General features: G+C 35.5%; 1 protein-coding gene across 4 annotated transcripts in view; it reads right to left on the bottom strand.

Annotated features, from left to right (window-relative positions):
• Positions 1-676: 676 nt before the first annotated feature.
• The window catches only part of CAMSAP2 (calmodulin regulated spectrin associated protein family member 2), an 89,598-nt gene continuing 65,162 nt past the window's right edge, over positions 677-25,112 (bottom strand). For 2 of the 4 annotated variants that reach the window (XM_068407092.1, XM_068407094.1), the window contains 11 exons: positions 21,030-21,123; positions 19,860-19,953; positions 16,086-16,156; positions 15,526-15,595; positions 12,518-14,723; positions 11,300-11,436; positions 10,524-10,744; positions 9,388-9,487; positions 7,212-7,327; positions 5,452-5,570; positions 677-3,943 (listed from right to left, as the gene is read on the bottom strand). In XM_068407092.1, the coding sequence (XP_068263193.1) occupies positions 3,638-3,943; positions 5,452-5,570; positions 7,212-7,327; positions 9,388-9,487; positions 10,524-10,744; positions 11,300-11,436; positions 12,518-14,723; positions 15,526-15,595; positions 16,086-16,156; positions 19,860-19,953; positions 21,030-21,123 (3,534 nt within the window). In that variant the 3' untranslated portion in view covers positions 677-3,637. The remainder of the gene's footprint in view (positions 3,944-5,451; positions 5,571-7,211; positions 7,328-9,387; positions 9,488-10,523; positions 10,745-11,299; positions 11,437-12,517; positions 14,724-15,525; positions 15,596-16,085; positions 16,157-19,859; positions 19,954-21,029; positions 21,124-25,112) is intronic. The other 2 variants (XM_068407093.1, XM_068407095.1) reach the window with 1 other exon arrangement.

Genomic DNA, 25,112 nt, shown 5'->3' with positions numbered 1-25,112 from the left:
TAGCCCAGTCTGCCTGCTGACCGTGCAGTGATATCATATCCCCTTTCAGCAAGTCCTCGCTCTTGCTCTGCAACCCAACAGGACAACACAAAACCCCAAAAAAGGCATGATTTGGACTGGAAAAAATTTCTAATTTAAAAATCTGGAAGAGAGACCTTATTTTTTTTGACACTATTTCTGTTCAAGATTGCACCATTAACAAGTACAAGTTATTCCACTAAAAGTCATATTCTTTATTAGCTGTCTTGATAAAGACGAGACTTCAGTTCATCTTGAAAACCTTCCCATCTGAAGCAATCCTATTACACCAACCAGTGAGTTTCTGTGGCTTTGGAACACTGGAAGCTAACCGGAGTACAGGAGACTTGCAACTGTGACACTCACTTCTGAAGACAAGAGGGTAACACCATGTTGTCCTCAAGAATGAAATGAGAAGCCTAATTCTTCAACAGCCTCCCCTCTGATAACATCAGAAAGCTAAATTGTAAAGTAAGACAGAAAAGAAAGTAAGAAAGACAAACAGTGGGGAACAAAAGGAGAAATAAAAACGGTGCATAGTTCCTACAGTTTCTCTGTTGCTGAAATAAGAGAAGAAACAAGATTTAAACAATAATGTGAACTTTTTAAAGTTTCAGTTTGTATGTAGATGTAAGCAAGAAAACAAAAAATGTAGTTTTGGTGCCATGCTTTTATTTAAATGAAAGGAAATACACTGTACCACATAAGTAGCAATGACAATATTTTACAGCACAGCATTTGAAAAAATATGGAAGCTATGCTCCATAGAAGTGGACAAGTAAGCACACAATACACTGTACATTTTCCAACAGTGCCCATTAAATCATAATTAAATAGCTGAATTTGGCTTTAAACAGCCAAATAATAAAAACTAACAGTCATACTAACATTAAAAAAAAAAAAAAATCAGTAGCTATTATGACTGTTAGAATACGAAATTTTGCTCCAAAAACTAAGACGAGAGTTTGGCAATTCAGTTGTAGCAACAATAATAATACCCCTGATGAAAGCACCAGTGTGTTCTGGAAAGGTCAGTGATAAATACTGGCCTTTATGGAAAGCTTCTTTTTTTTTTTTATTTTTTTAAATTTTATTTTAAACATGATCCCAACCAAAGATCCACTCTAATTAGAAAATTTGCAGGCTTAAAAAGGAAAAGCATATCTAGCTTTACTTTCCCTGTATTAAGTAAAACTTCATACTGCAAGCAATGAAATTTTCAGCTGCATTATTCACATTCTACTATTAGACATTGCACAAATTTTAACCTGTTGACAAATGTAAAGTTCATAATACATTCAGATATATTCAAAATGACTCAATTCCTGTCGTGTATTTAAGCTCACTTTGATTAGATTGATGCGTGTGTCTTTATGGTGTTGCAAATCTTCAGTTAAATTATAGTACAGATTTTAGAAATAAAAAGCCTCCCATGACAAAAGAAGTTATTCACCGCATGTGTATCAGTTAATTCCAACCTCCTGGTCTCTTGAATCACTATATTATACACAGTTTCATATTGTTATTCAAGATGTTCCTACAATGGTATTCGTAGGAACTGTCTAACAGGCAGAATGTGCAAACCCTCTTTCCCCTTTTTTAATATTATTTATACCCTATATACACAGTATGTATACACTTGAAATATAAGAGTTACATATCCTGGTGATATACATGCAAACAGTAGGAATCAGCTAACCACAAATAGTTTTGAGCCACATACATATTAAACATGTATTTTAAAGTGTTTTTTCTTTTTTTTTTTTTTACAGTTTTAACAAATATACATAAATATAAGAACATAAATTACAGTAAAACTGACAGCATTTTTGAGAAAATGTTTATAACCCAGATGCATTGATGCCTAAGGCCTTATAATAATTTAAAAAAAGTACTGTTCTAAACTGCTTAATGACATCTCATTCCTGTGCATCTCTTATGTAAGTAAATGAACACATCATAGTAGTGAGGCATAGTTTCTCTCAAATCAGTTTAATGAGAGAAATATGAACATAATTTTAGTCTCCCCATGAAACAGAATGGACTACATACTTATAGCACAATACTGTCTTATGTTAATGTAGTTGTCACAACACTGAAACAGAACAGAATCACAAATCATTCAAGTCTTTTCCTGAGAATGAGATTTTTTTCCCCCAACAAATCCTCTAGTGTACGTTATCAAAATAGCCACAAGATTTAGGGGAGGCTTCAAGTTTGTAGTTTCTTCTTTTTTCAGAACAGTGCTATGTTAAAAGCAAATTAGAAGAGAAACAAACACTGAAACGGAATAGTGATCTATAAAATAATCAAACACTGTTTTGAAATAAAATGCAGCCCTTTATAAATAATACTGATATATGCCTAGAGTTTGTTTTTGTAAATGGTCATGTTATAAATTTATTGAAATGTCATTTAGGCTTTTTTTCCGTATGTATTTAAACTCGCTAAGTGTCACAAGACATCATCTGTTAGATCGTATCAAGAAAACAATTTACTAATACACACTGAAAATTCTTATCAAATGTCTATTCCCTGGAAAATTGATTTAAGTCCGAGCTGGCAGATGTGAAGGCAGGAAGAACAGACAGTGGCCTGGATCTTAAAATCAGTGGGAATTAGATACACGACTTCTGAAAGGTCTGTGACTTAGTGAATTCTGTGATTCTTCTGAATATTTTTAGTGTTCTGCCAGGCAAACATCAGGGATCTAGTTCTGAATGTTTCACACGTTCCTATTCCTTTCTTGGAGAAGCAGTGCCTGACCGTGTGCTCGCTCTTCATCTGGAACAATGCAAAATAATGCACATTTGCTTAAACTGTTTTCGAGGTCTACCAAAATCTTTTTACTTTGCATTTTGATGGTACTATAAACATGCACATGGTCAGTCATTACATCTCAGATGGTAACTTATGAAACAGCAATAATTGCATCACCTAACTATACCCTGAGTTGTTAAATAATTCATTTGAAGGAAACTTCAACCAGTTCAAAGGTTTTTCCTTTACTGTTTAGTCTATAAGCAAATCAGTATTATTTAATTGAAAAAGAATCACAAATACTCAGGGGAATGAATCTTGATTTTGTTACAGCACACAATAAGGATCTTGCAGAACAGACCCATTCAGCTGTTCTTCAGTTACATACAACTCATCATTTAGTCTTTATAGTAAGTCAGTATGCAAAGTTCAATGGTATTGACAATATTAAGAAGTATTTCTTTAGTGAAAGAAAAAATATTTCAAGACAAGCACAAATACAAACATATAAGGCAACAGATGTAAAAAAATGTAGCTTGAGTTACTAAACATGAACATTCAGTGCTTCAGTGTAGCTAATCAAAATACAGAGCAAATATACTCTATATATTGTATTAGCATATACAAATCTCTGCACAAGTCAAACATTTCCATAATCACTCATAATTATTCACCTAAGCAATAATCTTCTGCACTCCTAAATTCTGTGTTTACATTCCAGTTGGACATGATAATAGAACTTGGTGTCCAGTTTTAAGTTCTAAGAGTCTTGTTGGCAACTAGAAATCTATTTCCTATAGGCAGTAAAGACGAAGTGCAAGTTTATTATAATTGTCTGAAGCAAATGTTTTCCCATCTACTATGCCTTGGTGGGTAAAAGTTTCTTAGGAGTTACTGGTCTCTTGGTTTGCCACAAATGGCTGTGAATGGTAATTGCGTCAACGCTGGCAGACAAAGTTTTAGCAGGTATGTGGCTAAACTGCTTCCTGTCGGAGTTGTATTTATACAGTCCCTCTATCATTTTCTTTGTGATAGATTTTGGACCTATTCCCGTTAATTTATTGATTTCTTCAGTATCAGGGCAGTAAGTATACAGAGATCTGAACTGGCAGCCTGAATCCCGGAACAAGATTAAGAAATTATTGGCATCGGATTTTTCCATTTCCTTTAAAAGAAAGAAAGAAAAAGATTCACAATATGAATTTTGCATTGCAGTTAGAAAATATTCAAAATCGTTGGACTGTCATTTTGAATTTGTTTTCTATCACAGCTGAAACTTCTCTTTCCACTGAAAGACCTTATTTTCAATCACTACAATTTGCAAAGCTTCAGTTGTCTGAATTTTGATAAAGTAGATATCTTTCTCAAGCAAAACCTTACTTATTTAGACAATTTCAGCTATACTTGTTTAGTTGTACCTGAAAAACAGACATCCTAACAAATTTTTTGTAGACCAAATGAAAACTCTTTGATCCATTTCATCAAGCAGGTCTAATAGTTGCAAGTTTGGGAACAGGAAATTTAGGTATGTCTAGATGTGCCTGAAAGATCCTCCAGTGCTAAAATGGGGTTTCAGTCATCCCTAAATCCATCCAAGTTTAGTCAAACCATAAAGTCAGTTGAAGTGTATTAAGCAAAAGTTCTTTATTAGCTGAAATCTTCAAATTTCTATTCTACCCAACACAACTTCTACGGGACATGTGCCCTGAAAATGTACAGCTTATACCAAGTGGCGTATGCTGCATCCTAGAGTTAAGCATGACCTTTTTACAGGTGTTCTTTCCTGGGATTTTGGGGGGTTATTATGCTCCCAGTTACTTGAATTAAAAGAGGCTGTCTTGATTTCTCACTTATTTCCAAAAAGTAGCTGGGAAGACAGAGAAGGCAGCATCTAGACATGAATGCAGAAGAATTACAAAGAGAAGAAAGGGCAAGAAATACTGTCTTGAAATTTACTCTAGAAAAGGAATTAAATCCAGATTCCAAGTACCTATGTTCTTTGATCTATTTAATCTGTCAAATTTGTCACAGTTAGTAGAAGGAACAGTCCCATTTCTCTCAACCCTCAGACTCTGTGTTATTCCTTTTGAATGGAAACACACTGGTCCCCGAGTCCTCATCCTTACAATATTTGTGCATCTTCAGAAAGGTTTATACCAGCATAAGAGAAAAGGCTGGAAGGCACCTTTCTGTAGTAGGAAGTCCTGAATTTGCCCTACTTCTTGAAAACTGGAAGAAAGCCTAGGAGAGATGTATTTCAGTTCTTCCTGTTCATGAGAGCGCTGTGCTTTAGTTCTAAAGGATCTGTATGTTCCGAGGATCTGCATGTATAAGATGGATATTTTTCATGTTACGGAAAACAAGTTTGTGAGCAAATTCTAACAGTCTACATATTGCAGTTCTCACATTAAACAAGGAGTAACTATTAATGTGTCAATTAGTTCAGCTTCCTGTGCCACTTGTACAATGTGACAGCTATTGTTTCTACAGTACTAGAGAACCTTTCTGTCTACACAGCAAGCAAGTCACAGAAGTTACTCAAGCCTTTCACTAAGAGCTGACATAACCTCAGAAGATTCTTTTCAATAATTGCATTTATACTTGAGTGTCTTCCTAATGCCTGACTGTGGTTTGACTTAGGTGTTTATGCTTTTAGGGGAAAAATACCCTTACCTCCAGTATCTTTTTCTTTTGACCTTCATTTACTTTTCCAGCCAAGCAGCAATGTGCCAGTGCATTCTGAATTATATACTTATTGGATTTAGCACTGGGTTCTTTGAAGAGCTTTGGTCCTATGGAGGAGGAACGACAAATCAGCTAAGTTAATCAATAATCCAACAAAGTTACTTTAAATACCGCGAAGCACTTCTGGTATGGATTTTTTTGCATGCATAAAAATACAAATCCAGGAATAAAATAGAATTAGGCTAGAGACCAGAAATTTCACAAACAAGTAAAATGTCGTTCTTTCAGCTGTTACTGAATTTGCTTACAAATGTGTCTTTCATTATTAAATCATTATTATTGGCATTCTTGTTAAACATATTTTCTCTCAGGGGACCTTTTCTACGAACAACAGTTGCATTTCCTAACTAAAATTTCAGTTATCCATGAGGGAGAAAATTCTTCCTTTTTCTTCATCTACACCTGTGATTTCAAGGGTGAGAGGCATAACAATGAAGCTGATGCAGTGCTTAGAGAAATCTCTTCTGTTTTAATTTCTGAAATATATGCATACTTCTATCAAGACCATTTGAAAAAAAACCATGTAAGTACCAATTCTGAGTCTTAGAAAGGAACACCAATATACAAGCAATTACCAATTAAATTTAAGATTAAATCTTAGTTTGTCTATGCCTTGGGGAAAAAAAGCCTAGAATCAACACAAAAAGGCTGTATGAAATCTGACTGACAGAGTGAAGATATTAAAGCATGTGAAAACCTTCTGTTCAGTTCCTAGGAACTGTACATTCCTTCATTTAAAAATAAGCTCTACATAATAATAATAATTAAAAGATGATCTTCAGCACTATAGGTCTTCATGAGAAAACTCAGCAAGACCACCCAGGCAAAGTCTCGCTATCCCTCCCGTAATTTAATTTGACATGCATGTGGCACAAACTGACTGAAGCTTCATGGTTTAAAAACAGGTAAGTATTTCCTGATTTTCGGAATGAACACTTTGCCTTTCCAGACTGTAGTCGTTTCAGCAGAAAGGAGATAAGATTATTTTCAAAACAAACATTTGCCAGCACAGAGCTATGCCAGCACATCAATCAAACCTGATCTCCCTAAAAGTTTATCAAAAATACCTAACATTATTTTACTCTTTACCAAACAAAGTGATATTAGGTGGGCAAAAATTGAGTTTTTATAATCCTGAGGATGCAAGGTCTTTGCAATATCACGTACTGTATATTTGGAGAAAAGAGATGAAGATACCATTATTATTTGATTCATAATATAATAAAGAACTAAAAGAATGTCAAGTTTTTAACAAACAACAAAGGATCTGTTTGGAAACAAAGCATGCAGAATCTTTAAATTCACATTACCAAGCAGACTTTTTTCCTGTTGCAATTTGGGTTTTGCTTTTTGTAATTCTATTTCTAAATTGAGCTTAAATTTCAACTCTTCTTGCCTTGCTGGAGAGACTACTGAAGTGCACAGTGACCTGTGAGCCCATCTGCTGTTCTGAGCCTAACTGCTGTTGATTCTGGTCATCAGAAATGCTACTGAGTCAGTACTTTTATTTTGGATTTAAATTTTTAACCTTGTATTTTTACCATCTGCTTTAAAACAGATAGTAAAGTAACATTTCTATGAAAGCTTCCTCAATCACGTTTTAGGAAACCAAATAAAGATAATTGAAAACTTTTCATGCATAGAACCACTAATAGCCAGGTACTTCTCTGAATATTGTTGTCACTGACCTGTGTATTCTGTAGCAGAGGCAACTGAGGAAGTTGTAGATGCGTTTTCCCAATCCTTTTCTCCATTACGACTACCACAGCGACTTGGAGATAAGAATCCTTCCACAGACTCAGACCTAAACATTAATGTTAAAATCTATTAAAAAAAAATTACAACGTTCATCAAAGAAGCCTTCTAATATGAAAGGAAGGCAAACTCTGTTAAGGTAGAATGCAATTATTTGAATTGTAGGCTATAAACCTAAATGCATAATATTTACAGACGAAATTAATGGATAACTGAGTTCATGTTCTGTATAAAGTATTTTGAGTAATGCAAGAAGTTGGTATTTAGGTGAGGTGGATGGTAGTAAGTTTTCTGGCTACATCGGAGGGACAGAAACCTAACAGATATTCTAGGCTGTGGAATATTAATTACTAAGTGGGAATTCGAGTTACTTTTACATTGGTACTAGCAAAACAAATGTTATCTCATGTAGCACATAAACCAGTTCTTGACAGAATGATGAATATGAAGTAAATGATGAATATGAAGTAAAAAATTAGTTCATTTATACATATCATTACAACAATGGGCAGTGAGCACTGCTGTATTTAAGATAGCAAAACAATTTCCTTTCTAATTTTTGTTTTCATAAGCAGTAACTTCTGGTGCTGTAATTCTTCAGGCTGTGTCTGCACTCAAACGTGAACAGTTTTGCATTTAAAGGTCTAAGCAAGACTGTCATGTTTTCTTAAATTATTACAAGATATTTAAAGTTTTTTTAATTGCGGCCACTGCAAAAGCCAGTCAAATTTTCAGTTTGGAATGAAAGGTTTTCTAAGTGAAAAGAAAGGCACTACTAGCAAAGAGTAAGGAAAAAAGTGGTATTATAATAACATTTATCTGCACACTAACTTCCAGTAAAATCAGAAATAGATGAAAATTCAATTTATAATATATCATACATCTTTTATGATTAGCACCTGCATGAGGGAGACCTCAAAGGTCTTAACTGAACTGAATTGAAATTCACTCAGTGTGATCATCAAAAGACAATCCTGATAGGAGGAAAAGATGAAAGTATGGGTCTGGAAAGATACTGAAAATTCTTTCAACTCTGTTACTTTCAGCAATTTGTACTGAATTTCATCATATTTTAAAATTCTCAATCCCCTAAATCAAATCCAAAACCAGAGGAAGATGTACTGTTCATTATAAGCATAGTACACAGCCCTGTACAAGTACTACATAGACAGGGGTCATCTCCTGTAAAGTCTGTGTGGATAAGCTACATCAAGCCTTTTCTAATAGCTAATACAGCTAGAAGAAATCCCCCTCCCAATTAAAACCAATAATTTTTAAGTGACAAGAGATGTTAGAATACTTGGATAATTTTTTTTTTAAGTTTCTTATGTAATAACCAGAAAGTCAGTTCTCAAAACATTAAGGAAATTGAAAAGTCAACAGGAACCAACTGCAGACATGTCAGAGTTGATGAGTGATGCACAGTGGCCATGAAAACATGACACGTGATATTGTAACATGTAGTACTCCTTATCAAACCCCTTCTCCTAGTTTGCCCTTCTTCCCTATTTCTTTTCTATACAAAAAGAAATGTATTTCTCTGAATATAATTAAGTAGTTAGAAAGAAATAATAATTTTCCTCTGAATTATAATATAGATTTTGTATATAAAATTAAGAATTTTCTGTTATTTTTATCTCTCTCTTTCATTTTCAGTCGATTTTTAATGCAAAATAAATTCAAGTGTTTGGAAAAGGCTGTAGTCCTAGTGAACATTTAATACTTCCCTGTACAACTGCTAAGGGGAAAAAAACAGAAAAGAAGCTTCTATGTTAAAAAAAGAAAAGCAGCTACGTAGCTGCATGTCCCATACAGGTTTAACAAAATATCCACAAGTTGAGGCTTAAATACAAGCAGGGGAATTAAAGAGGCTGTGTGAACAGCATTTTGTTTTGACCTCATTTATAGCTGCCCAACTGGTTTACTTCGTAAAATTTGTGAAACAAACGATCACGGCTTGGTTCCCTAATGCCTGACAGTAGAAACAATCAATGTCTCAAATCAGGAAAACACACCTGTTCTTGGAGTACATGATATATACATAACCTCTTTAAAATTCATACTAGTTTTACATAGCTGTATTAAATGAAATGGTTATTTTAGCTTTACCTTGGTGTTCTCTTGCCTGACTGCACGCTCTCATTGTCCCCTGTATTCAGCGATGCCAATGAAAGACTAGATACTGAAAAAACACGATAAAGCTGTGAACCTGGATAAAAACAAAGTTAAAGCTTATAAACCTATGCAGGTAGTAGAGTCTGTTCATTACACCCAACACCAGCATCAGAAAGTTGGTAAGAGCTTTTATCTAAGAGGCTCTTACACCCATACATGATATACGTGCATGCATGTGGGGTGCACTTCATCTAAACACTTGCTGACACCCAGCCATTTACAGCCATCTGGGATGGTCCCAGACTAAGCACTAATGTGAAGCACGGACATGGGAATATTGGCACTATGCAAATCAAAGAATGCAATCAAAGTTAGTAAGTTCTCATAAAAGAGAGCTTAAGAGACCTTATTTAAAGCTTGGGATGGATTCTTGGAAGGTGTTAAAGGAATACTTTAAGTTACACTGGAAGATGCAGGGGAGCAGCTAGAGAAAATGCAGCAGAATAACGAGGCTATATGATGCTTTAACGAAAAGGATCACTGAGCAGCCTGGTTACTTTTTTATAATTGTAAATTGGCAATAGTTCTTCCACTCATTACTGCAGTTATGTGATATCTAAAAGAATACTAAATTGTTCCACATGATTAGTGTTGCTATGCTCATGACTATACATGCAGTAGGTAACTAAGCAAAACAGAAAAAAACATGAAATATAAAAGTAACTTTTTTATTTTAATTTTGTCTGTATTAAGCAGGAGTTTAAGTACTCTTAATAATCACCATTTTACTTATTGATCTCTTATCTCCCAACTTTTATTAATTTTAGCTCTAGTGCAAGAAGAGATTAATGAAAGAATACATGGGTGTGTATGAAACTTGCAACACATGTTGGTGCTTCCACTGGGTTTTCATACAGTTAACATTTTTGTTTGTTGATATATGCATGCATGCATAGCAGGTAAGTGACATTTATCATTTCATTTTTATTGGCAAATTTTGCTTGCCAGTTTGGTCACGTGCAGCTTCAATTTAGCACAAGACACTAATAAATGCAAGTGCTTGTTAGTACCAAAAAACAAGCTGGTGTTTTAGCATGAACAGACTCTTTTTCCACATGAACATTTGTTACCTGGTGGACCTTTGATTGGCGTCTTAGGTGATTCAATATGATCTCTGTGAATAGATTTTGGTCGTGGCTTTTTTTGTTTGATTGAGAGGGAACGTGGTTTTATTACAGTATCCATGTCTTCCATAAGCTTTAGTTGTTTCCTTCTCATATATTCCTGCTTAATAAATTCTCGCCGTGCTCGTTCATCCTCCTTCTTCTGGCGTTCTTCTTCTGTTTTGCGTCTAAAATAATTATCAAATAAATTCAGCAGTAGAAACTTTCCAAATTAACAGTTTTAGGTAGCACAGTGAGGACAAAACAGGCATCAGATTTTTGGACTTTAGAGTTCTCAGACATCAGTAAGAGGAACTTGCTCTTTTTACAATTTTCAGACAGTTTAAACTTCTTGGGATACTGTTAACTAGTAAAATCAAAACCACGTTTATTAGCTTGACTCCTGTAACTGGGTGAGCATTGTGCATTTGTGCAGAAAGAAGCCCGAAGTGATGTGCTCTCCCTCAGAACAAAGTGCAGGGCAGGGTAGTGCTCGGAGGAGCTTCACTCAGGCCAGCAGGGCTCATATGTTGAGTCTCAGCTACAGACTGATGCCACCTGCTCATTTTTCAGGACCAGCTGGCATGTGTCTTCAGCTGGGCTCCTCAGCACATCTGGCTCTAGGATTAAATATCCTGGGTATTACAATGCAATTTTTTGACATGGAAGTTACTCTTTTAACTAAACCAGACATTTCTACATTCACTGTTACTGATCATTTGGATCAGGACATGTAGTTTTACCTTGTCTCTTCCTTCTTATGCTCTAGTTCTGCTTCCAGCTGCTGCTTTCGAAGCAGAGTCTCTCTTTCCCTTCTCAAACGCTTCTCCAATAATGCTGCTCGTTTCATTGCCATATCATTTTCTGCCTTTTGATCATCCTAGCAGAAACAGAATTTGAAGGAAAAGGACCCAAAAATATTAAGATCTCTGAATTCAGCAACTGATTTTGCTAAGTCATTAGAAAGTTAATTCTATACCCTGGGTTGCAATATCCTAACATACTTTTTCAGTATTTGAAAGAAATTTATTTTAAAATATTTTTCCTTAGACTACTAAAAACTCTTCATAAAGGAATATGAAACAAAATTCAACACTGATATGCGAAAACTTGCTAAGTGAAATATTTTAGTTTAGAGTCAGATCCCACACTGCATAAACTCCTGTATTCAGCTTTGGAAGATCCTACATGTACGGAGATGAAGGTAATTTATCACAAAAAGCAATAACTATGCAGCATATAAAAGTAACTTCTGCTGATCAAGCCAGGTGTTTTGTTAGAAATGACAAATGCTTCCAGACAAGCAAGGCGCATCTCAGATACACGATACAAGATTTTGGGGTATTCCAAGATGGAAATTCAAAATCTTGACGCCTTTCTTACAATGTGCATTATAGTTAAAAGCCTGTCTGAATATAACTCTTTAATAAGACAACAGGGAGTGCTCCCAAACACCAACTTCAAAAGGGGAGTCTCAGAAGACTAAGTATAGTCTTATATAGCCAAGAGAGGGGAAAAAGGCGCTCCCAAAGTCTCTGAGACATTCAACATTTTAAAAAACGCAGACTATTATGTACTTCAAAAACTTTTAGTTAAATTTGGGAGTGGGATGGGGAAGTGAGGGTGAGATGTGAGCATGTTTAAATAAGGTCATCAAAGCTTATGTTAAAAAGAAATCTACATTCAGCATACATTTTCCTCACCAAAAACTGCAAGCACTCTTCCACAGCTATGAATCCAAAAGGATACTCTGGCATGCTCAGAACTGCAGTACAGTAGAATCTCACCACTCTTATGATGCCAAATTAATCATCAAGTGCAAAAGATATGCTTGTACATTTAGAGTTGCAGAACCACCTGCTTTGACTCCAATGCAAAGTCATCACTGAAATCTGTATCTGAAGAAGTCACCTTTGAAAGGAAGCTTAATAGCAGACATACACATTCACTAGTTCTCTTACCTTAAAAAAGAATCCACAACACACTTTCTGGTCATCCTCAAGTTGTTCTCTATCACTCTCACCTTCATATTTCTCAACAGATACTTCAGTTTTTTCTGGTGGCTTCAAATCTGATAGGGAAACTTCAATTAAGTTAGCTGTTTTGGGAGCTGGTGTTGGTAAAATTGGTTGGCTTAGCTGGTCTTCATTTGGGGTGAGGCAGACAGTTTCTGTGATAGGCTGAGATAATACTTCAGAAACATTAGATTCAATAGGCTTAATCTTTTCCTCCAACTTCTGTTCACACTGTTTCAGCAATTTGGGTTCTTCTTCTTTTGCTACCTCTTCCGTAGGCTTGACTTCCTTCAAAAGATTTCCCCTTAACTGAGGTTCACCTATATGCTCACCATCATCTCCAAAACAAACAAATGATCTAGTCTGAATGGGAACCTGACTTGGAGAAAATCTCCTCAAACGGGGAAGACTATCCACAGATCGTGGGGCTGTCAAGGTACGATTTAGAGGTGTTATTTTCAGTTCATTTGGCCTAGGAGTCCTTTGCATTTTAATGTGAAAAGAGGCATTCTTCCTGTTGGAAGACTGTGGAGATTGATGTGTAGAGCGAGGAGATTCCTGTGAGAAAGGTGCAATGGGAGATGGAGTTCCCATTTGCCTTGATGAAAACTTGAAGTCCCGAATCTGCTTCTGAGGAGAAGGCTGAGGAGGAGAAATAACCCAAGCCTGTTGCTCTCTCATCTGCATCAACATCTCCTGTTGAAGGGACAGACGTTGCATTTCTTGTTGTAGAAAGTGTAGGGAAGAATTTAGTTTTTCAATAGATTTTGTATATTCTAAGATATCTCCTTCATTAAAATTTTCTTCTGAGGGGCTTGCTAAATTCCATTGCTTTTCAGCATCCATAGGAGTAGCAGGAGTTTTTAACCATTTGCTATGAGAATTTTCAGAGTTTTCTTTTATTAATTCTGAAGTCTTACTAGTTTGTTCATCTGATTTTTGAGTTTCTTTTTCTTTCAACTGATTACTGTCAGTGAATACCTTCTCATCTTCAGCTCCTGCTGCTTCTTCTCGGAGAGGTGATACTCCATCACCTTTCTTTTTAACAACATTAAGAAATGCTGTTCTTCCCATTTTCTGCCGCTGCTTCGTGAATGCAGCTTCAACTTTCTTCTTCTGTGCTTCAATGGCTCGCCTTTTTTCCTCTAGCTTCATCCTAAGATGTACCATTTCAGAAGCCAGTAGCTGTGTAGTGTCTCTTCCTTGAGGAACAGATGCCTCCTCGGGAATATGAGTCCAAGCAACCACATGAGGGATGTTCAGCTCGGAACCTTCTGGTGTGGTTTTCTGAGAACTGCTTCCACTGCTTCTACTATCTGTGTGATTCAACTTCCTGAATTTCTGCTCTGCAAAGCTGGTCATTTTAACTCCCGAACTTGAAGAAGCACTGCTGCCTGCCTGTGATTTAGTACTTACTGAGCTAGGACAGGGACTTAATTGATCTCTGTGATTGCTAGCTCGCATGTCATAATCCTGGAGAAATTTAGATGGTTCTTCCATGTCAGAGTCCATGCTTACAGTATAATCTCTCAAAGAAGAATCCTCATCCATCGTCTCTGGAATATCTTCTGAAGGGACGTGTATTCCGGTATCTACTTCCGTATTGTCAGTCACAGGACTTAGAGCACCTTTTGTGTCTGTGATTATATCAGGGGTAGACTGATTTGGTTTAATGTTTGAATTCAAGATGCTCATTTCCTGATTGTGAAGAAAGAACCCATTTGTAATTTGGTCTGATTGGATAACTCTGGGAGATTTTTCAGTGTCATGAATTATCTGCAAAGCCTCTTCAATGCTTGGTGTCTCAATCTGATTGCCAAAATCATCCAGAATTGCCCTGTTTTGCAGAGCTCCGTTTGGAAACCTGTAGTGGCTGCTCTCATTGGCGTTTTTTTGGTTAGTGTTAACAGACTGATTGGCCTTTGTGTCTTTATGAGCTATCGTGTCCTTTTCTTCTTCAATATCTTGATTTTCCTCTTCTCCATTTACTGGTTTGAAGGACAGATTTTTTCTAATATGTTTCGGCATGCGGTTGACGTTTAGTGTAAGGCCTTCATTGCTCACGGATCTAGTAATTCCCATGTTTGGAGTAGTTGGAATGCTTTTTTCTTTGTCAAAAGAAATGTCAAATGAAACTCCATGTAATGATGACCTAATAGAGATTAAAGGAAGTAACTGAGCAACTCATGATTAATAATAATGAAATATTCACATTTGGTTTTAAAATTATTTTAAGATTGTAGTACTAAAGGCACTGTTAGGTGTACTGTATTTTGCCTAGCTTCATAGGCAAATATAATAAATAAAAAATGCACAATAAAATAGAATATAACAATATTTTCTTTAGAGATAGAAGATGCTTTTTATTACTTTGCAATAAATTCTGGGCACTTCAGGAGTATAGGAACTCCTTAGCAGATCAGAAATAAGGTGTGAAAAAGACACACAATTTATACTTACTGAATAAGCCACCACTATAACTCTTACCATTTCAACTTTAGTTTACACCCTACAGATTAACAGTTTATGACCAGTCTAACAGAAAAACAAAACATTCAGCCTGATTGTTCTTACTATCCACAAAATAATACAAGTTTAAATACTACTGAGCTCATTAGCCCTGTGACTCTTACCACTGTTAGTTTTGCGTGAGTAAATGTGAACATATTTAATGCCAACAATTCAAATATCTCAAATATACCTCATTTCAATGTAACAAATAGATGATTTATTTCTGAAGTTTGTTTCCTATTACTGAGGTCTTAACCCACGATACAGTTTTCTCTTTCTTTTTCTACTTTTGAAAGTCGCTTACAAGAACTCTTATTACAGGATTCTGAAAATCCAAACTACAATGGAGCATTTATTACTATTTATGACCAATACATAATCATTTTTTAACCAACTTGTATGGTAAGATGAGAACTATTACTACTACTACAAGTACTACTTACCTTTTTTCTTTGGGCCATGTCCCTACATACCCATCTACATAAGACATTGATGAGGACCTTCTGATGGCTCCTAAGTGAAATTAAAATAGAACCCAAGGTAACTGCTATGAAAAAATGACATTAACATCACCTTCTGTTGCTTTAACAAATTACTTTGCTTCACTACTTAGAACACTGCAATGGCAAAAAAAGTGTTTTTATATTAAGAATACAAGTAGAGCAACTGAGCCAATTTCATCCTGAATATATATTATACACCTCATACCTCAAAAAATTTACTATTGAGTAAAATATACTACAAATACTACTAATATATACTACAAATACTTGTTGAAAGCCATATTCTACATAATCAAAACATAAATCAAATTAAAAAACATAAACAAGAGGTACAAACACAAACTTCCCATTTGTACATTTTACGAATTACAGAACTCATTCATTAGCCTTTCATGTAAAGCTCTCCCAGTAATTTCTGCATAAATATAAGCAAGACAGCAATTTACTCAGAAGATGACACCTTATCTCATTGTCTCTTCCATTTATTTGTAAATTTTTACCTGGAACAGATGAATAAGGTTGCTGGGGTGTATGCAGTTGGTGAGATGGTGTATAAGTTGGACTCTCCAATCTATAAAGCAAGAGACATTAACTTATAAGAAAAACATCAAAAACCACATAACAAACGGGCAACCAGACTTCATGTTCTGTGCCAACACAAAAACAGATTTATTTTTTGTGACAAGGAGGATAGTGAGGTGCAATTCTTTTCTTGAAATACTAACCTATTAACTAAAAAGATAACACGCTTATTACCTTTAACTGGACCTAATGCAGATAGACACAAAAAGTCAAAAAAAAAAAGTCTCCTACACAAACAGCCACAGATCAGTGTTAGTTTTGTTAACATACTTGTTTCCTGATTTATTTCGTGTAAATGTCATTATTAGAAAGTTCTAATTTTTAGGTTTGATTTTAGCAAAAAAACCCAAACAAACATGAACAAAATGAGGCAGTTCCTACTGGCCTCAAAACTGAGTGACTGCAGCTAATATAACATACTTTTCATGCATCTCTCTCTTCAATTGCTTAGTCTGAAACTTCTACTTTGTGTCTGGGCTCCTATATGCACTAGAAGTGGATAAAGGAGATTTTGTGATAGACATGACTTTATAAATACAAGACATATATTCATTACTAAAACAGTAATTACAAAGATCTCCTCTGTTTCTACTTACAACAGATACTTTTTTTTGGTTCATAGAGGTGGTCTGTAATAGACTAGCTGTGTTAATCTGGAATAGGATTAACATAATTCAATGTTTTGATCAAGGTGCTTCTTCAGGATCAGAACAAAGACATATGCATAAAGACACATGCATTGGTATGTAAAACACTTCTAAAGAAGCCAGACTTCAAAAACTGGATTAGATCCTTTCATGTTTTGACTTTTGTTCTCTGAGTTGAAAATCACACTCCCAAACTCCCTTCTTTCAATCAGTAATTTTCAAAATATTTATTTAGTGCTTTTATAGTTTATGTACAGTATGCTCTAGAAATATTTCTACATCATATTTGTGGAAAGGATAGTCACATCAATTTAAGGAAAATATTGTTCTTTTACAATCTACAGAAGCATCTTTCACAAGTATATATTAAATTATTGAAAACTGGTTCTCAGAAATTCCTGGTTTTTTGTGTTAATAACACTATACACTAGCTACTTGACATATCTCTTTTAAATGGCATTTGAGATATCTGTGAAAATTTTAAAATCATATCTATAATGTCTATAAGTTATCTTAAAAGAAAGGCATGCATTCAAAATTTCATCCAGCAGCCTGTGAAAATTTTCTACCACAAAGAAAATCTATACACTTCATTTTCCCTCAAGAAAACACTGATTTTGGCACCATAACTGTGGTTCCATGGCAACCTCAGACATCGTAACTGCTCGCTGCCACAGTGCCACTCCCTCCTCTGCGCTGGATCTAGCTCTCCATCCGATCCTCTGAGTCATTTTAACAAGCTAAGCCAGCAGAAACCCATTCACTTTTTCCGACTGAGTTAGTTTTTTCTGTCTCTGTACACTGAAATGGCAGTGTCAAAACAATCAAGGCGGCAGGAATGTGCAGTCGGGACAAGGACGAAGGCCAGGACCATGACACCCTGCAGTCAGGTCTGCTCTGCCAGGGAACCTGCAGCCTGTGTGTTAAGATTGCTACCATCTGAGATAATTTCTTAGGCCCCTCCTTTGTCCTACAATGCAGTGAAATATCATCAAGTTGGATGAAGAACACTGGTTTATGAGGAAAGATATAGCTCTTTCTATTACTCATGGATTTCTCTCATAATACTCCAACACAAAACCATACCCATCACCTGCAGAGACACTAGAACAGTGTTGTGATGAGCTACTACAATATGCAATCCACCACCCGTAAGGGGCTCACAATGATTTTTACTATATCTCTGAACATGTCTCAGGAAACATGAGCAACATTACAAAACACTTTGGTGGCAACTTAGAGACTTGATAAATTTGGAATGGTAATGGCACTAAGAAACGTAAAGGCTTTTGTACGCGTTTACGAATTGAATTCAGATGCTTATAGTAAAACTTCCATCAGTCCTCTCCAGTTTAGAGGCCAAAACAAACCATCTGCACAGACAAAATGTACATATTTAGAGAAAAGTAGATTTATTTGGATGAAAAAGATACTATGTTACTGACAGAATTTGTCAGAACAGGGATAAATGTATGGTTAATGGCTTCAGCTATGGGGATTTTTTTTACATAGTCAAGGCTACAGATAGACTTCTCTTGTGTTGCTGTCCAGATTTCATCTACTAACTTTCTTTACATTTAAAGAAAACCTTCTCCACAGTGATCACTACAGCACAAGAATAAGTATGGCACAGAACTCCATGTTTCTTTAGTTTAATTTGCTTTTAAGTGTAACTCATATATGATCTACTATCCTCATAGATCTTCTAAAAAGATAAGTCACTGAAGGGGTCTAAAAAGGGAACATCAGGTTGGAAGCCACATACAAATAGTGATTTTTACAGCAAACCTTTCTCTGTCCTGTAGGACAGTCATAGTTACAAGCCCTTTGTTGGACTGCTTGCAGTGAATTTGCATGGTGCAAATGGCCTTGGGGACCCCTGTTCCAAAAGATACGTTCAAAACTACTGTTTCTTGTCCTCCTGGCTTACATGCTCTGTTTATACTAAAATAACTTCATTGTCCACAAGGGAAACACTTCAGATACACACAGGAAAAAGAGATTTGGAATCACAGCATTTAATGATAGTGAGAAATACTACTCCCTGATTAAAGTCAGCATAGATTCCTAAATACTAAAACCAAAACCAAAAACCCCTAAACCAACCAAACACCCCCCACCTGCCCTTGGCAACCAACAATCTGCTGAATATCCAATAAAATGCTAATTTTATCCTTCTCCTCTATGTCAGTTCAGACACAATCAATAAACCTATGCCCTCAAATTATAAATATAACGCAATGCTACCCCGCGTCCACTATGTTCAGGTCAGATGACTGGAAGGCTTTCTTTAACCTGTCAAAAGAAAGATTAAAAAGAAGGCCCAAATGTGCAATTTCTGCCTTCTATCAAATGCATAGCCAGCTAGAGAACACAAGGGAAACAGGATGTTTTTATGTTGCTTCCAAATCTGTAACAGTAATACTAAAAATAATGTTTCACATATATTTACATAAAATACAAATAATATAAAACATATTTAATAAAGCAGTTAGCTTTCCATTCTTGATGCTCACAAGAGCTGGGAAGTTCATCATAGCGTAAGTATTTATTTTTACCTATTTGACCTTCGTGGTACTTAAGTAACATAATTAGACCAAACTAAAACCATTACTCAGTTTTCTTGCTGTACCTTGGTTTACTTACTTTACCATTTTTGGAAAATTTGCTGTGAATTCCAGAAAAATAGCTCTTTCAGAGCAGACCTTGGTCAGCAGCCCCACATGAAACTGAAGAGGACAAGGAGGCCATGTGATACTTTTCTGCTGAATAGCAAGGGCTGTTCTGGAAACTGGTAAAGACAACATCACGCTGTCCAAGTGGCAAACATGAACTGTACAAACATGAACATGTTGCCTGCCATGCAACGGGACACTGGGGGAAATAGCTGAACTATGGGATCTTCCACAAAATTCCACAGATTATATTTGGTAACTCAATCCTTGCGCATTGCAAAAAGGCAACAAAACTAAATAAAAAACTGTGGGTGATTTTGAATAGAAAGGAGAAGATGGTGAAACAGTACTAGTGATTCTCTGACATTACCTGGCTACGAAGTTAGAACCAGATGGGCCATCCACATAATTTCTTCTGTTAGCATTCAAGCTGTGAGCAGAAGTTACATCTTTTGCAGGTTCAGCTGCCAGGAAGAACAAAGCTCAAGTTATTATAGTTCAGTATTCAGTTAAAATCCATAGTGGAAAAGTTATCTGAAACAATATGAAGCAATGATTTCCAAAGATTTAAACAATTTTCATTGGTTCCATTATTTTGATTAAAACCCAGTCACCACCTTTCAGCTTTACCTCCTCCAAAGTTCCCATATTGGCACTAACTAAGGGAACGGAGAATGAAAAAAAATTACCAGAAAAGGCAAGGGAAGAAATAAGAAAGAAAAAAATTGAAAACGAGCCACAAAATTAAAAACAAGCAATCTTTTTAGCAAAAACAAATATTCTTCCTCTGGAAGAAGATTTTCCTGATAAGTCCTGATTTTTTGTTCCCCAAACCCTTAGACTGACCTTTCAGCTAGAAAATATAATTTTATTAGTTAGCAATATTTAAGAGATTTAAATCAGATTTGTAAGTGCTATAAAGCATATAAATGAAAAAAAACGTATAAAAGCCACACAATGAAAATCTCTTCCCAGCTCTTGGAGAGACAATGACAGCACTACTGTATGAATGTTTAAGTTACCATGACTCTATACTCCTTAACAGACCTCAAGATCTACCCAAGACATGGATTTTTAAATTTGAGAATTTACTGATGGAAGACTGTGCCTTTGCACCCAAAATGCAATTTTACAATTAACTATCTGTACACTTTCCCCAGAATTATGTTGCTTTCTCTTGGTGTCTTCCCAGCAATAAAAGCTCTTCAGGCTAAATTCTGTTCTTGGCTCCTTACTACGTTTATAATCTCTGCATGGGCATAAATGGATTCTAGGTTTGTTTAGGTCAGGAAAAATTGCAAGTGATTATACCACAACAATTTAAATGAGTTTTTGGTAACAGACAACAAAATCTAATTATGATTTATGAGACTAGATGAAGATTAACGTGAGGAAAGAGTACTTTGCTCCTTCTTTAAGAGGGTTGTATGCTGCCAAATCCTGTTAACTAAAATACTCACTGTATTCGTGAACACAATGGCAATCTGTATACATACATATTAAAAACATGCATATTAAAACTGATCCTTAATATAATTACCTTGGGGATGCATAACAACACGAGGTTGTACAAATGATGGCTTCACCACTTCAAACCACCAGAACAATTCTGCCATAAACACCATGTAGTTGCTCTACAAAAAAACAAACAAAAAGTTATGTTAAAACACAAGCCTGCAAATAAACAGATTAAGCAGCATTTGGGATATGCCTCTGCATTTCATCCAGTTTACAATCTCTTCTATACTGATTTCTTAGAAAATGAGATCAGTAAGACTGATCTGTAGCACCAATCATCTAATACACATAACTTGTCCAGATTGTAACCGTCTGGGCTGAACTGTTTCATAATAAGCATATGCTCAGGCCTGATGTCTTGCAGGCAGGGCAGAGATGTACAGGGTGGATGGAAGAGGGTGCCTGTCAAACAGCTTAGCCGTTTCCCTAGAAGAGAGTAGGGAAAAGCCCATTGTTTTGCAAGGCTAGGCAATAAAATTTTCAGAGCTTTTTAACATGAAAAACTCCGGTAGCCCTTAGTTTTAGTGTAGGAAGTTTGAATCTGATTTAGGCCTTTGTGTCAAGTATGTGCTTTTTGCCACATTTGTGAAGATCTACCCAAATTTACAAGTCTTTAATGCAAAACAAAACCCAGCAGCAGCATTTGTTCAATGCAGGTTAGAACAAGGTTTTAGCTCCCAAGATTTATGCACACTTACTATATTGTTGATATATCTCCCTGCTGTATTTTCCCATTACACAGCTATGAAATACAGAAGTGTGGGAGCCATCAGATTTAATACAAGGGGAAAACAGCTGAAAATAAAGAAACAACTGGTGACATGAACTGCAACAAAAAATAAACAGAGAGGAAAACCAGGCAGAAGCACTGGCAGCACTTTCTGCTGCAAGAGCATGTAACAAGGAGTGGAAAAAGACCAGAAGGTTTGTTGACTGTGGAGGCCGAAGAGTTCAGAGGCCAAACGATGACAGTCCTAAGCTGCTATATCCATATAGTTCAGTGCTACTTCATATCTAGAAATATCAACTGAACAAGATCAACAAGCATCCAGGCCTGAGCTGACTCAAGCAGTTGCAGAGACTTGTGTCACCAGTCCTACGAAGCCTGAAAATGTAAACAATACAAACCTCTATTTATACATTAAATGGGAAACCATAATTAAAAAACTTTTTAAAACCGTTTGTTTAAAAGTCTTTCTGCAATAAAACCAAATAATATCTAGCTAACAATACAAAAGCAAGTGTCTTTAGTCACTTTTTTCATGTCATTAACACTGAATAATTTCAAAGATCCGGTTTATTTTCTCCACTTTATGCTATTTTCATTCAATATTTCACACAGCTTAAATGGGACAATATAAATTAACAAACACTACTGGTTTTAATTTTTACAAACTAACAACATGAAGAGCACTTGCAACTTATAAACGAATATTGAGACCCAGAAATATATTTCCATGTGACCTTTTTTAAAAATAAAGCTTTCTTAATATCTGGTCCTATAAAACTTTCTGTACTTGAAAAAATTAGCATTTTTACACTAAACTATCAGATGCTATCTCTCTTATCTTTGAGAATGAAATTAAGTGAAAACTGTCTCTCGGGAAAAGTAGGGATTTATTTAATTATTTGCTACAGAGAAGAGTTGCAAAGGAAAGCAGTGTCTCTTCTGAATTTTGTGGTAACACAAGGAAATCAGAGCTGATTTAGAAAAAAGCAAACCATTACCTAATTTTGTTTTGTTTTGTTTTAAACAAAGATAAGGAAAATCTGCTTATAAATAAAGGATTTTAGTTGAGTACCTAATGTTATATGGCATGGGACAGAATTCTTAAACCTATTTACAATAAAACCCACGGCTTGACCTGGTCTTCCTACTTACTTTGGCTTCTGCCATTGCCAAACTGTTGTGGGAAACAGGATACAGTGCCAGGCGCACCTTTGGTTTCATCAAGGACAGCTGTTACTCTCTTTTTTAGACTAGAGTCCACTTCTACTTTTTCTATGTAACTAAAGTTGATCTTCAGTATAGGCTTTGCTATTACAGATATTAATAGAGCCATCTGTATACACACAAAGCATTCTCATTAGCAGAGCATGGGACATTTTTCTAATTTCCAGCCCTTGGTTAGCAATAAGGCTTTCCTTTGTCCAAGAAAACCTTGCTGCAGAATAAGAATCGCATTTGGGCTCCTGAAATAAACATATAGTCTTTAAAAATTAGTTTAAGCTTACAAACAATTTACTCATTCAATTTCAGAGAACTCTGTAGGAAAGAGACATATGTATCAACATATATGTAATTTCTTTTCTGAAGGATTGTAGAAGAATGAGCAGTATTAAATAAGAGCTAACAAATTGCAGACTGTGAGTATAGTAAATGATTTAGCTGACAGTTCTTTAACAAAAATAAGACAAATTCTGAGAAAGTAAAACAAGTGGTACATAGTTTCTATTTTAACTTTTTCTTTGTCCAATTAAAAAATTTTCCAGTTGATATAGGCATATATGGCTGCAAAGTATGTGAGTCTTCTGTTGCCAACTCACCAGTTAGAGGAGGAATATCTGAGCAGAAAGATGAAGCTTTTTATGATCCAGTAGGAAAGAGAAGAAAACTGCTTTGCATTCTGTGATGGACCTATTAACTTTCCACTGCGTAACTACACAAATGGGCAAGATTGATCACGTTCAGATTGCTCACATTCAATGTTTAACTTAATTTCAGCACAGCTGGTATATGCCCACAGAGGATGTACTCAAATCAAAAATTGTATCCAGACTATGTAAGACTTCCATTTAACACTTCTTTTGACAGCTTCACTATGTTTTCAGTCCCTCAAATGTCAAATTCCATTGTTTCATTAAGTTTGTTGCCTTAAAAATGCATACCTCAAATCTTGGAGTGCAAGCAAATGTTTGACAAAAATGCTAAACAAAATGTCATTTTATTTCAGAAACAAACCACAGGCATTAGGGGTAAGAACATCTTTTTAAAATAAACAAAATTTTACAACAAAAATGCTTAATAATAAATGAGATAACCTCAATTCTGTATGAGTAAACTTGAAAATATAATTTTAAATATATATTTGACATTTTTGATTCAGATTTATTTTTCCTGAATATTTCTAATATCAATAAGCCTTTAGTCCAGCAAAGGGATACTCTTAGACTGAAAGCTGCTCATATACCTTAGTATATGGTGAAGGGATCAGCCAGATGTTGCCATAGTTATTACATACAAGCTATAAATAGACTAGGAAAAAGCCCGTCTCTGCTTATTCAGCACAACAGAACTGAATGAGGAAAAGTTCATAGCAAAATCTTTTCCATTCAAAGAAAATGTTAAGCATAGCATTTTGGTATCACGCTCATTTCATTAGAAAGCAATATACATAAAGAAAAAAAGCAGATGTACTTCTCAGACAAAATACGATTTTTAATACTACAATTTCTAAATATTACAACTTCTACACTTCTTCTCTTAATATTTCCTCCTCCCCTTAAACTTCTGCATTTTTAACTTGATTTTTTTACTACAAAAAATGAATTATACAACGTTCTAATCATAGTTTTGTCCCCATCTGAAATAATATTGTATTTAAATATTCTAATTTCTTATGTTTACGTTGAAATGCTGCATTTAATAGTGTGATTATTTTATGAAGGGCTCAGATATTCCTTCTGAAAATATCTTCTACGCAGTCCTGAGCTACCGTAAGACAGCTTGTTTTTCCAAAACCACCAGAGCAGTATTTACTGAAGTAAAAATTAAACTGTTGGCTACACAACCCACTTAGAACTGAGGCTATTTTAGATGTTTGATGGTGAAACATCATGGAGAATGCATTTTCTCACAAGTTATTTTTAGTCAGAAAGGGTTGTTAATAACAATGATTAAAGGGTGTGCTGGTTTTGGCTGCGATAAGAGTTAATTTTCTTCATAGTAGCTGGTATGGGGCTGTGTTTTGGATTTGTGCTGAAAAGTGTTGATAATGCAGAGATGTTTTCATTACTGCTGAGCAGCGCTCACACAGAGCCAAGGCCTTTTCTGCTTCTCACACCACCTCTCCAGTGAGCAGGCTGGGGGTGCACAAGAAGCTGG

The sequence above is a fragment of the Nyctibius grandis genome, chromosome 8, assembly GCF_013368605.1.
Source record: "Nyctibius grandis isolate bNycGra1 chromosome 8, bNycGra1.pri, whole genome shotgun sequence".
NCBI lineage: Eukaryota > Metazoa > Chordata > Aves > Nyctibiiformes > Nyctibiidae > Nyctibius > Nyctibius grandis.
Note: the sequence above shows the minus strand (reverse complement) of the source record. Positions and strands in the feature narration are given on the sequence as shown.